At 43.4% G+C, this 14,227-nt stretch overlaps 1 protein-coding gene across 2 annotated transcripts in view; it reads left to right on the top strand.

The window, feature by feature from the left end:
- ACER3 (alkaline ceramidase 3) overlaps positions 1-14,227 on the top strand; it is a 65,979-nt gene that overhangs the window by 26,265 nt on the left and 25,487 nt on the right. For both annotated transcript variants that reach the window (XM_061629029.1, XM_061629030.1), the window contains exons 2-4: positions 2,310-2,420; positions 5,089-5,141; positions 6,665-6,717. In XM_061629029.1, coding sequence (XP_061485013.1) covers positions 2,310-2,420; positions 5,089-5,141; positions 6,665-6,717 — 217 coding nt within the window. The remainder of the gene's footprint in view (positions 1-2,309; positions 2,421-5,088; positions 5,142-6,664; positions 6,718-14,227) is intronic.

Below are 14,227 nucleotides of genomic sequence, written 5' to 3'. Positions count from 1 at the left end.
AATGTCTGATTAGTTGTATTGCAGATTTAACTGCGTGAAGGGTGGAACTTCCTAGTAAGACCTGCTTCTAGGTGTATTCAAGATTCAATTGCCAAAAAGAATTTATTTTAAGAGCATTCATTTTTTATATCTCATTAACTGTAGCAATGTAGCTTGAGTAAATCAGCTTTAATAGAAGAAAGTACAGATTCGTTCTTTTGGCTTGTATACTTGCTACATAGACCCAGCTTAACCGTAGTCGTCTTCACTTAGCTGTTGTTCTCCTCCTTCTTCTTCTGATATATTAAATGTATATCCTGCCACTCCCCAAGGAGCCCAGGGCAATAAATAAAAACACTAAAAACATCTTTAAAAAATACCTTGAGAACAAAACATTTTAAAAACATCTTTAAAAGTAAATCTTTAAAACGTCTTTTTTTAAAAAAAAAAAAAAACCTAAAAACTATTCAAACATAGATGCAGACTAGAATTGTAGTTTATGATGGTGCTGAGAATTATTTATTAGAGAACTTGTCCCAGGTTCCATTGTTGTTGTTATGTGCTCCAAACAAAGTTAAGGTACAGACATGTAATTATAAAATGATATCAAAAATTTAATATGTATATGAACAGTCAATATAAAATCCCTATAAATATTTTCATATAATAATAAAAAAGGCCAGCAAAATAGAAAAATCAGTGCCCATCTACAATAAAATACAAAAAAATATAGTCAAAATAATATCAATGTAGAGATAAAGGGCAACTTGTGGCCAATACGCATAAATCAATGCCCATATGTAATAAATTGCAAAATGTATAACATAGCCAAATGCGTTTCAACAATTAATCTTCTTCAGTGGGTTTCATGATGAGTATACATTTTGTGTATTATGTTCTAAAAGATATGAACTGATACTTTGGCTATTCATTAAGAACAGTTGAGTTAATGAATAGCCCACGTATCAGTTCATATCTTAGAACATAATACACAAAATGTATACTCATCATAAAACCCACTGAAGAAGACTAATTGTTGTTGTTATGTGCCTTCAAGTCGATTATGACTTATGGCGACCCTATGAATCAGTGACTTCCAGTAGCATCTATCATGAACCACCCTGCTCAGATCTTGTAAGTTCAGGTCTGTGGCTTCCTTTATGGAATCAATCCATCTTTTGTTTGGCCTTCCTCTTTTTCTACTCCCTTCTGTTTTTCCCAGCATTATTGTCTTTTCTAGTGAATCATGTCTTCTCATTATGTATTGAAACCAGTTGAAAACTATGTTGCAGATACGACTTCAGTGTGTAGGTCAGGTGAACTATAGCTTCCTTTTGACCTTTTCTCCTTTGTGTTAGTTAGTTATACATCATGCAAGTCCCCAAGACAATGAAACTCAATGCTTAGTCAAGGAGGCATTGGTCCCAGTATAATCTTCCTTTGATACGTGAGTAGGTCGATGGCTTTCAGGTAACCCTTGGAGAAAGAGCTCCCCCCTCCCCATGCATACACACACCTTAGAGCTAACTTGCGGAATGTCTTTTAAGCTGTTAAAGACTTTCAACTTGATTTTACTATGTCCAAGCAGTTCCAGGGTGTCTTTCTGCTCTGCCCCCAACTAAGTGAACAGTAAGGAAATGTTTGCTGCCTAGATTATATGAGGTTAAGTGTGTTTATATGAAAAATGTTGATTACCACTGCTGGGGAGAAAACAAGTGCTTGTTGGTCACCTTCAAGTTTGTGTTGAAGCTGGGCATTTTTCCTGGCGCTTTAGGCTATTATATTAAGAACCTTTGAAATGATGTGAATATCTGGGTTATATATCAATGGTAGGGTGTACCTTAGGATTCTGTCCTTTGCAAAACCTGTTCGGTGATTCTATTTAATTTTAAGCACATCAAGGTGGTAATGTCAAGCTCTGTTACCTGACCCTAGCATTAAGTAACCTGCCTGGAAGGCTGTGTATTTGGCAGTCATTGCTCTTATCTACTGAGAGACCTACATTCATGTTTTATCTTTCAGAAAGCCATCTTCATGAGTGTTGTATTTTATTGCTGAGAGGGGAAGGGAGCAATTCCTTCCTTTATTTTAACTGTAAAAGATAACCTTGCATATCTTCTGTGCTAGAGCATAGAAACTCAACTAGCTCTTTTTATATGAAAAATAATGGGTTTTTTCTTTTTAAAAAGAGCAGAGATGCTTGGAATCAGCTCAGGTATTTTCTTCTCAGTATCATTGGAAGTCTTGCTTTGCTGAGTAAATTTTAATTCATTTAAAGTTTACTCATTATTAGTCATTGCTAATTCCCTTACGGTTTGTTTTTCTTGCAGGGAACACCGTTAGTAACCTGATTTTCATTCTGCCTCCAATCTATGGTGCAATTCAGAGTTATAGAGATGGCCTTGAAACACAATATATAATAGCTTATTTGTGTGTCACAGGTACGTGGGGCAGTTTCTATTTCATTTTTGATTATTTGGGGAGCTAGGTGACTTTCTGATGGTCAAGTGGCAAAATATTTAATCCTTTGTTTGCTCTTCCAGAGATTGTGTCCATGTGGCAAAGGCAACCCAAGATGCACTGATTTTATGCCTTCTGTGTTAATTTTTGCCTCAGTAGTACCTTCAGTACCACTCCCTATATATGCGCATGTGTGTGTATATGTATATACATTATTTTATGTATTTTAATTTATTTTAATGTTTTTGTGATTTTTATTGTTTACAATTTTATTATGTACGTGCTCGATTTTATTGTAAGCCACCCTGAGTGCCCTATTATAGGGTAGAAGGGTGGGATAGAAATATTTTAAATAATAATGATAATAAAGTCTGGTGGGATCTTCAGTGGCTACAATGGCTTGCTGTTGCCCATCTGAAAAATTGTTTGTGTCTCTGACTTGCTCAAGGAAGAAGTCCTGTAACTTTGAGGCATTGTTGAACACTTTGCAAAGTACTGGGAACAGTTTAAAGAGGGGGTTTTTTGCACCCATCAGCTCCTAATGCAAGGTTTTCACATCCCTTCTTAATAAATACAAATGGGTAGAAAACCCCATCTTGAATTGTTGTTATTCCTGAAGGAGAGTCACTGTGTGTTCACATAATTAAGTTCTGTTTCAATACACCAGGACATGCACAAGCTTTGTACATGCCCCTCCCTTCACATGCGTAGGGAAGCTAACCAGGAAGCTGCACATAGTAGCAGCACTGAATGCAACCCACAGCTTTCCTTCCATCTTTGGAGCTGGCAATAGGGGTGAGGGCAGGAATCATGGTGCAATTCCCAGGATGATCTCTGACCATCTCTGCCGCTTCAAAGCTGGGAGGAAGGCTGGTCAGGCAGCAGAGGGTGGCAACATTGTTTGTCTAAAATATTTTTTATACCGCCTTTCATTTAAGATTACAGTACAGTGTATTGTAACATCGTTAAACAGGGCACATAACACATAAGCGATAAACAACAGCATAAAAGACAGGGCAGATATTAAAAAAAAAAACAAATTCACAACCAGCTGGTATTAACTGCCGACCCTCCCCCTGGTCACCTCAAGTTGGATCTCTGTAGGCTGGAGCCTAACCAGGAGAGCCTCAATAGCTGCTCTTAGCGACTGGGCAGGTCAGTATGGGAGAAGGGCTCCTTCATATAGTCAGGTCCTAAATTGTTTAAGAGTTTGCAAGTCAACAATAAAAACCTTAAATCTGGCCTGTTAGCTTTGGCAAGCATAACTGTAGAAGCCTGTCTTAACAATCCCTCTTCTTGCTCATCCCCATCCCATTTATATACTTACACCTCACTCTTCCGCCAAAGGCTTGGGAATATCTTGTGTTCCCAAGCAGTTTTCTAGCCAAGCAACTTACAACTTGGAGAAGAGAAGACTGAGGGGAGATACGATAGCACTCTTCAAGTACATGAAAGGTTGTCACATAGACGAGGGCCAGGATCTCTTCTCGATCATCCCTGAGTGCAGGACACGGAACAATGGGCTCAAGTTGCAGGAAGCCAGATTTCAGCTAGACATCAGGAAAAACTTCCTAACTGTTAGAGCCATACAACAATGGAACCAATTACCTAGAGAGGTAGTGGGCTTGCCGACACTGGAGGCCTTGAAGAGGCAGCTGGACAGCCATCTGTCGGGAATGCTTTGATTTGGATTCCTGCATTGAGCAGGGGGTTGGACTTGACGGCTTTATAGGCCCCTTCCAACTCTACTATTCTATGATTTTAAGGCCAAACCCGCTTGATCTCCCGAGTAGAGCTGTATGCCATGCCCCATCAGGCTGTTGTCCAGAGCAACATGGCTAGAGAGGATAAGAACCTTGAAAGCACCACAGAACAGCATCCTGGACTATGTGGAGAGCCAGTGCGGTTCAACGTCTCCTAGACTTCTGCAACCCTTCTACCTGGGCCCAGTGTTAGCAGTGAGCTGAGCTGGCCATTTAATTTCTGAAAACCCCTTGGAATGATTTTATAGGAGTTGCTGAAGGTAAACAAGCCAAGGAAAAATTCGAAGCCTCCACAAATGTTTAATACTGAAGTCTCAATGAACTTGTCAGGTGGGGCAGCCCCACCTCCTGACCAGCCGTTCCGGTTTTGCTACCTGTCCTCCTCCTTGCATGTGAAGCTGCTTTATGCTTAAGCAAAGCCATTGGCTGGTCTAGCCCAGTCCTTTCTGTTCTGACCAGCAGTGGCTCTCCCACTCCTGTGCCCTGGTTGCCTCCCTTTGACTAGAGAGGCCAAGGATTCACCTTGGGAGTTTGCAGGTCAACTGTCTGGGTGGTGGTGGTGGGGAGGGTGTGTGATGTGCCATTCAGAAACTCATTGTCATAGAGTCGAAGCATTGGCCTATAAGGCCATGGAGTCCAACCCCCTGTCTTTTGAGGCCTACAGTCACTGAAAGGAAACATGGTAGATCCTTCAGCGTAGATTCCAGCTGTAATAAATTCCTGTTCAAGGTCAGTGTTAAAGTAGCAGAGTATAATGTGTGTAGGGAAGAAGGATGCTGGTCAGTTCTTTGGGTTTTTTGTGGGGGGCGTGTCTTGGGGTTTTTTGTGTGCCTGTTTGTGCTACAGCGTGACTTTCTTTCCTAATGCTTTCTTAATTGGATTTCAGCTGTAGGTCTGGGCTCCTGGTGCTTTCACATGACTCTAAAGTATGAAATGCAGGTTAGTGCTGGTTTAAAATGTCCACACAACTTTTTATGGGTGTCTTGCTCCTGGAAGTCTTTTTTTTTGGGGGGGGAAGGGTTGTTTGTTCGTTTTTACTGTAAATAAATCTAATTAAGCAAATACCCAAGATGCAAAAAAAAAACTGAAGCAAATTGTAACAAGGCACTTTATGTAAAAGTAGATTCAAGAGTTTGGGAACTGAGACAAAAGGCTTTTAAAAACCAGGTTTGACTAACTTAGAATAAACAAACATGAAAAGTGAGGCTACAAGCATGTTACCTGCAGAAGAGGGGTGCTCTGTGGAAACTGGGACCAGCCTGGCTGCAAATACATTTCAGGTCTTGTGTAGCATAGTGACCAAGAGAAATATCACTAGGCACTCTTAGGCAAGCCATTCTCTTAGCCTCATTGCTCTCTCACGCACACAAAATATGGGGACAATATCCTTTCTGAATTGCGCAGGTGTTAAGATTGGCATCTCTTGGTAGTTCCACCAACCTCAGAAACGTAATGAATGGTGGCCCCAGAAAGGGCATTCTTTGTGGCAGCCCCTCAACTGGAACTTTCTCCCCACAGAGGTGCATCCAGCTTCTCTTAGTTGTTGTATACCTCTTCATCTTGGCCTTTGATATTTTGTTTTGTGGGACCCACTACTTTTGTTGAATTTGTACTTTTCCCTTTTGATTCAAATGGTTTTGCTTGTTTTTATCACTATAACTCTTGTAACCCACCCTGGGACCTTATAATGAAGGGCAAGTAAGGGTTTTTTTTGCACCAGGCAAATGACCTTTTTACACTCCTACGCTTTTACATCTGCAGGATTTTTTTTACTGCTGCTTTTATGATTTCGTTGCTGTTCTGTTGAATCTTTGCTCAATTTTAACTTCTGTAAATATTTGCAACCAGATGATGTGTCAGATGCTCTAAAACATTATATAAATAGTAATTGCACAATAGCATTTGTACACGAATAGTACTAAGTGTTGTCCAAATGCAGTTGGCAATAGAATGTATGCCTTTCCATTCGGGGGCATCTATGTTTTATGGCTCTTGGCTTTTTTTAAATTATTGCCTCTTATTATTGACATCAGGCAGACACCTTCTCTGTATCCTATTCAGCACCTGCTTAAAACATTTCTGTTTAGGCAAGTCTATCCAGACGCAGATGCTGAAGTGCATTTATCTTTTTTGTCTACTGCAGTTTTAACTGTTTTTACAAATGTTTTTAATTCCTTGTTTTTAACTATTTTTATTGATAATATTTCTTGTCAACCTCTTAGAGGGTTGTTTTTTACAATCAAGCGGTATATAAATTTTGTTAACTAAATAAAATAAATTAGGACTGGCAATGACTTTACGATCCCATGCAGGGAGGTAATCCTGTCCCAGGCTGCCTGTGACCTCACTGTTCACTTTGCATAACGTTATGTGCCACTCGTGACTCAAGATCAGCTTCTCCTTGGAATATCTCGGTATATGAAATTGTTACGTACTTACTTTTTTACTTTTTTTATTTGTAGCTTCTGGATGAACTGCCCATGATCTACAGTTGTTGCATGCTTGTCTATTGCTTGTGAGTATTTATCATTTGTGTCTCTGTAATATCTGAAAATGCTTAGCTCATCTTCACAGACATAGGGTTGTAGTCAATGCTGGATCTACTCTAAATATAGCTTAATTGGATACAACCCTTATTCTTTATCTTGCTCCCATGAAATAAATGGTGCTAAAATTATCACTCAGCACAGAGCACTGAACCTGTAGTGCTCACAACACCTGTGCCAGACTTGCAAGCCATTTCCTCATACCACACATTTTATTTATTTAATTAATTAATTAAATTTTTATACCGCCCCATAGCCGAAGCTCTCTGGGCGGTGTACATCAAGATAAAAGCATTTCATATACAATTTAAAACCACATGCTCAAACGTAATCAACAATAAGGACATACAACAGCGACTAAAAAGTTAAAACATAATTAAATCCATACTGAAATGCCTATAAATAGACAATACAAATACTAAAATACAAACTGCTAAAATACTAACATACTAAGATGTTAAGATGTTAAAAAGCCTGGGAAAAGAGGAAGGTTTTCACCTGGCGCCGAAAAGATAGTAGCGTAGGCGCCAGGCGTACCTCATCAGGAAGGGTGTTGCAAAGTTCGGGGGCCACTACCGAGAAGGCCCTCTTTCTTGTAGTCGCCTTCCGGGCGTCTCTCTGAGTAGGCACCCGGAGGAGGGCCTTCGATGTTGAGCGCAGTGTACGGGTAGGTTCATATCGGGAGAGACGTTTCATCAGGTATTGCAGGCCCGTGCCGTGTAAGGCTTTATAGGTTAAAACCAGCACCTTGAATCGGGCCCGGAAACATATAGGCAGCTAGTGCAAGCGGGCCAGAATCGTGTTACATGTTCTGACCGCTTAGTCCTAGTTATCAGTCGGGCCGCTGCATTTTGCACGAGCTGCAGTTTCCGAACTGTCTTCAAGGGCAGCCCCACGTAGAGTGCATTGCAGTAGTCCAGTTTCAAGGTTACCAGAGCATGAATGACTGAAGCAAGATGTTCCCTGTCCAGATACGGGCATAGCTGGGCCACCAGTCTAAGTTGGTAAAAAGCACTCCGTGCCACCGAGGCTACCTGCGCCTCAAGTGACAGGGATGGGTCCAGAAGGACTCCCAAGCTGCGCACCTGCTCCTTCAGGGGGAGTGTAACCCCATCCAGAACGGGTCGAACATCCATCATCTGGTCAGGGGATCCATTTACTAACAGCATCTCAGTCTTGTCTGGATTGAGCTTCAATTTGTTCACTCTCATCCAGTCCATTATCGCGGCCAAGCATCGATTTAGCACTTTGACGGCCTCACCTGAAGAGGATGAAAAGGAGAAGTAGAGCTGCGTATCATCAGCGTACTGATGAGAACGCACTCCAAAACTCCTGATGACAGCACCCAGCGGCTTCATATAGATGTTAAAGAGCATGGGGGACAGAACTGATCCCCGTGGAACTCCATATTGGAGAGCCCAGGGCACCGAGCAATGCTCCCCAAGCACTACTTTCTGGAGACGACCCACCAGATAGGAGCGGAACCACTGCCAAGCAGTACCTCCAACTCCCAAATCCGTAAGCCTCTCCAGAAGGATACCATGGTCGATGGTATCAAAAGCCGCTGAGAGGTCAAGGAGAAACAACAGGGTTACACTCCCTCTGTCTTTCTCCCGACAAAGGTCATCGTATAGGGCGACCAAGGCCGTCTCCGTGCCAAAACCGGGCCTGAAACCCGATTGAAATGGATCCAGATAATTGGTTTCATCCAAGAGTGCCTGGAGCTGGGTTGCAACCACCCTTTCTAGGACCTTGCCCAGGAATGGAACATTTGCTACCGGCCTGTAGTTATTAAGATTTTCTGGGTCCAGGGAAGGTTTCTTCAAAAGCGGTCTCACTACCGCCGCCTTAAGGCAGTTCGGGACCACTCCCTCAAATAGTGAAGCATTAATCACTTCCCTAGCCCAGCCGGCAGTGCCATCCCTGCTAGCTTTTATTAGCCAAGAGGGGCAAGGGTCCAACAGAGAAGTGGTTACGCACACCTGTCCAAGAACCTTGTCAACGTCCTCAAGCTGCACCGATTGAAACTCATCCAAAAAAACATGACCAGACTGTGCTCCGGAGACCTCATGTGAATCAACTGCTATATCATTGGAGTCTAAGTCTAAGACGGATGCAAGAAATTTTGCCTTGGAAGTGCCTAGCAAATTCGTGACAGCATGCTCTAGAAGATTCAGTCATGTCCCTAGGGCCAGAGTGTAATAGCCCCTTGACAGTCCGAAAAAGCTCCGCCGGACGGCAGATAGAAGATTGAATAGATGTGACAAAGTATTGTTTGTTTGCCATCTGTACTGCCCCAAAATACGTCTTATTGTAGGCACTCACCAGTGCAAAATTGCATTCATCAGGAGTCCGTCTCCATCTGCACTCAAGCCGTCTCCTATATTGTTTCATCGCCCTCAGCTCCGGAGTATACCATGGAGCTGTGTGAGCTCTACAAAGGAGAGGGCGCACAGGAGCGATCGTGTCAGCTGCCCGGGTCATTTCCGTATTCCACAGATCGACCAGGGTGTCGACAGGAGCGCCAGTCTTATCAGCCGGGAAACTCCCCAGAGCCTTTTGAAAACCATCGGGATCCAATAGCCTCTGGGGGCGGACCATCTTAATAGGTCCCCCACCCTTGCAGAGGGGGAAAGCCGCCGTGAGTCTAAACTTCAGCAAGCGGTGATCTGTCCATGACAAAGGAGCTGAGGTAAAGACCCCTAACAGATCACTATCACCATGTCCAGTTGCAAAAATTAGGTCCAGAGTGTGCCCTGCCACATGGGTTGGGCCGGTAGCGTATTGGGACAGCCCCATGGTCGTCATGGAAACCATGAAGTCCTGAGCCGCCCCGGATAAGAACGCCTCGGCATGTATGTTGACATCACCCAGTACCAGTAGTCTAGGGGATCTCAACAGAACATCCGAGACCACCTCAGTCAACTCAGTCAGGGAGTCCGTTAGGCAGTGGGGTGGGCGGTACACTAACAGGATCCCCAATCTGTCCCAACTCAAGGTGCAGACACTCAAGGCCAGTAGATACATGGACATGGTGCTTGAAGAGAGGGATAGAGTTCCTATAGACCACAGCAACCCCCCCTCCCCGGCTCTCAGACCTACCGTGATGCTGAACCGAGTATTCTGGTGGGCACAGCTGAGAGAGATCAACTCCTCCCTGCTCACCTACCCAGGTCTCAGTTATGCATGCCAGATCGGCTGCCTCAACCACAATTAAATCGTGGATGAGGGGGATCTTATTATGTACCGATCTGGCATTAAAAAGCAGCATCCGGAGATCAGAGAGCTGGCTGATAGGGCATCCCGCATACCTGTGGATGCATGGAAGACCGGAACACGGCACATCCGTCAGCTGTCTGGGTTGAGTTCCCCTCACCTGGCCAGTCTTGCACACAATGTGATATCTCCCTCTACCCGTCACTACGCCAATTGAGGCCCCCACAAGTTCTTCCTGTCTCTGATTCCTGTCTCCCAGGCACATAATATAAAAAGTTCACCACACAAACTTACAACATACACCATACGTCTCACACACACACAATCACAACATACACACCCACAGTCCAACAAACAACAAAACAAAACAGTTGTTGAAGTTTATTGAAACTGTATATAGCCATAGGCTGTTACAGAAAACAAAACAGTTAAAAACCAGTCCGCAACTAATTTTAATAGCTATAAGGAAATTTTTGGATCCTCCCCACCATTTTTCCACAAAGCAAATGCAGGAGACTGACAACACTTGCAAGAGAATTAATGGACAGAAGGGGGTCTGTAATCCTTTCCTTGTTCACTGATTCTTCCCCTGCAGTGTGTTCCCCTCCTCCATTTTAAACCGTTTTGAAAATACACTTGCTGGAGAAAAAAAATGGCTGTAATGGGCATTTGCACTGGATATTGGGGGGCGCAGGAGCAACCAAGCATCCCTCCCATGTTGATTCTTCCCATAGAAGATACTAGTTCTACCAGTGCCTGGTAGATATGATGGCTACGTGGAACCTCATAAGTTCAGTGGCCTTCTGTCTCTGTATTGCTGCTTCTGAGGAGCATTGGCAAGGGGGAGTTCTATTGCCTTCATGTGCTGCTTGTGGGCTTGCCTGGTGACCACTGTGAGAAGCAGGATCCTTGACTAGATGGACCTTTGGTCTGATTCGTCATTGCCTTCTCCACTCTTCCATCCATCTTATTTTGGTAAATGCAGGTCTGAAAATGCTTGCTATCATCTTAGCTAGTATCTCTCAATCTTTTGTGAGTGGGCGGAGAATACTATCATATTTTGCCACATATTGGTTCTTCAGTGAGAGCTAGAAACTTGTACAGTGGGGCCCTGCTTTACGGCGCTTTGCTAATGCGGCGGTCTCAATTAGACGCAATTAGACTAAAGCTCCACTCATACGGCACTTGTTCCACTTTTACGATGGTTTTCGGGTGTCGCACACCATTCTATTCAATGAGTTCTGCTTTTCAGCGGTTTTTGCTTTTCAGCGGGGGTCCAGAACATAACCCAACATATGAGTGGGGCCGTACTGTATGAAGAAAAGGAAAGGTGCAATTTTCCAGGATTTTAGGAAGAGGCCCAATTGTGACTGAAATGAAGCCTAATTACAATCAGAACTGTGTATTTTGCCATTTTACCTGAATGTTGACTGTGGCATTGGCACAGAATTCAGTTTCCTGAGAATATCTGTTTGCCCTTTCCTTTTTAAAGCAACAGACTGCTAACCCATATGGTTGCAGAAATGCATTTGAAAGTGTCTAGGCCAGTGTTTCCCAGCTAGTGGGCCACCAGATGTTGTTGGACCACAATTCCCATCTTTCCTGACCATTGGGAATGCTGGCTGAGGCTGATGGGAGTTGGGGTCCAACAACATGTGGCGGCCCACTAGTTGGGAAAGGCTGGTCTAGGCAATGGCTGATGAAATCCTGGAAGCTAAAAGGGCTAAACATTTCAAAGACCTGGAAATGGTGGTTCAGCGTCTTGTTGAGTTTTGCTCTTATTGGTCATAAACCAACCCACCCATTCCCAAAATATGCGCTAGTTAAGAAATAATCGAACTGAATATATAATGGAAATTTGCATAACTTACATACAGTGCCTTGCAGATCTCTGACCAATGTTCTCATATTACTGAGTTACAAATGGTACATTGTAATTTCGTTCTGTATGACACTTTATTTTGAAACACTGAAACTCAAAATCAGTTATTGTAAGGTGACATTGGTTTTATTTTGGGAAATGTTTGTAATAAACATAATAAACTGAAACATGTTGCTTCTGTAAGTATTTAACCCCTGTGCTGTGGAAGCTCCCAGTTTGCACAAATGAAAGACATTACCTTACCATTGGCCTCCACCTGTGAACCGTAAAAGTTGCTGTCACATTGTCAAGATAAAAACCCCACCGTTGAAGGATCATTGGTCAGGCCATGGATCTGAAGGAAAATGAAGCCCAAAGAGCATTCTACAGAAGTGAGAGAGAATGTAATTGCTCCCACAAGATGCAGTAATGGCCACCAGCTTGGATGGCTTTAAAAGAAGATTAGACAAATTCATGGAGGACAGGGCTATCAATGGCTACTAGCTGTGATGGCTGTGCTCTGCCACCCTAGTCAGAGGCAGCATGCTTCTGAAAACCAGCTGCTGGAAGCCTCAGGAGGGGAGAGTGTTCTTGCACTCGGGTCCTGCTTGCGGGCTTCCCCCAGGCACCTGGTTGGCCACTGTGAGAACAGGATGCTGGACTAGATGGGCCACTGGCCTGATCCAGCAGGCTCTTCTTGTTCTTATGTAATACACATGTATAGATCAGGAAAAGGGTACAAACTAATATCCAAGTGTTTGGATATCCCAGTGAGCACAGTTGGATCAATAATCAGGAAGTGGATGCTGCCTCACACCACCCAGGCACTGCCAAGAAAGGGCCATCCCTCAAAACAAAAGGGGAAACATACAAAAAAGGGAAATACTGCAAGAGAACCTGCTTCAGACTATATGCAGCCCTGATTCTAATTCTCACCTGTGTATTGCCTCCGTCCCCCTACCCAGCATTTACCAAAGCATCTGATGCCTCTGTACAATGCATCTTTACCACAGTGCTTTGCAAACAGAAGGCCCTAGATTCAACCCCTGGAAACTCCAGGTAGGATTGGGAAGGATTCCTGCCTGAAACCCTAGAGCGTCTCTGCCACTCGTTGTAGGCGCTGAGCTAGCTGTGGGGAATCTTTGGCCCTCCAAATGTTCCTGAAGTACAACTCCCATTAACAGCAGCAAGCATGGTCATTGCCCCTGATGGGAGTTGTAGTTCAGCAATATCTGGAGGGCCAAATGTTCCCCACATCTGAGCTAGATGGATCAAAGCTCTGAGTCAGCTTCTTCTGTTCCTCCACCAACTCCATACCCATCTAGTCAACAGCAAAATCCTGCAGTCAGTCAGTTAGAGGTGATCATTGTTCACCAAAGAGGAATCCAGGTTTTGTGTGAGGAGACCCAGATCCTGCAAAGAAAATACATTTTTTGCTTTTGCTTAGTTGTACATATTTTTCCTGTATTTAGACTTTTGGTGATAGAACTTTCCTGCAGAAAGAGACAGGTTTGAGTTTGAAGGCTGGTGCCAGGGAACAGTCGCTGTAAGAGAGGATCAAGAACCCATACTGGTTATTGAAATCCTGCTCGGTGCCTTCTGACTTCCAGGAATTTGCAGCCCGTGGTGCTCAAACCCCTCTTTCTCTCTCTCTCCCCCACCCCCCTCCACCTCACATATAAGATCTAAAACCTTGATTTTCCACCACCCCATCCTTAAATGGATCCTGGGATTCTCAGGTGCTGAATTTAGCAAGGCATTATAGTCTGTGCTTTCATGACAGTCCTGTGGACATGCAGAGTCTATACAACATTTAGAACAATATGCTTATTCCCATTCTTGGAGCACAACTTCGTGCCCACAAACTCAATGTGAAACTTCTGCCTGACTGTACCCCCTGGACAAAGAGCAGTTGTAATCTTCTCTTCTCTACATAATTTGCACACCAGTAGGCAACAAAATACTCCTGACCCCCAGCTTAACAAACACTCTTGTCTTCATCTCACTTCATAGTTGCTGTTCCCTTCTCTCTTCCCCCCCCACCCCCCAACACACAAAAATAAGTCCAGATGTCTGGTACAACTCCCAGTGTCTTCCTCTGCACTATCTTTTTTTCTTGAACATATAATGAATTGTATGTTTATGGTGTCGTAAAAATGTTTAAAGAGGAAAATTACACTGTGAAATAGTTCACTTAGGCTCAGGAGAGACAGGCACTTCCAGAATGTCACTATTTTGTGAGTACGATTCAGTCATATACCGGCAGGTTCAGGTTACGCAATTAAAATGGATTTGGTGTTTTTGTGCGACAAACCTGCTTCTGAAACAAACAAAAATGGAACTTTTGTGATAAGTAAAGTGGCAGGAAAATGCGCTAGAATAAAGTGTGGGATAACAGCGCT

Source organism: Rhineura floridana, chromosome 5, assembly GCF_030035675.1.
Source record: "Rhineura floridana isolate rRhiFlo1 chromosome 5, rRhiFlo1.hap2, whole genome shotgun sequence".
Taxonomy (NCBI): Eukaryota; Metazoa; Chordata; class Lepidosauria; order Squamata; family Rhineuridae; genus Rhineura; species Rhineura floridana.
The sequence above is the reverse complement of the archived record's forward strand: the minus strand, read 5'-3'. Positions and strand labels throughout refer to the sequence as shown.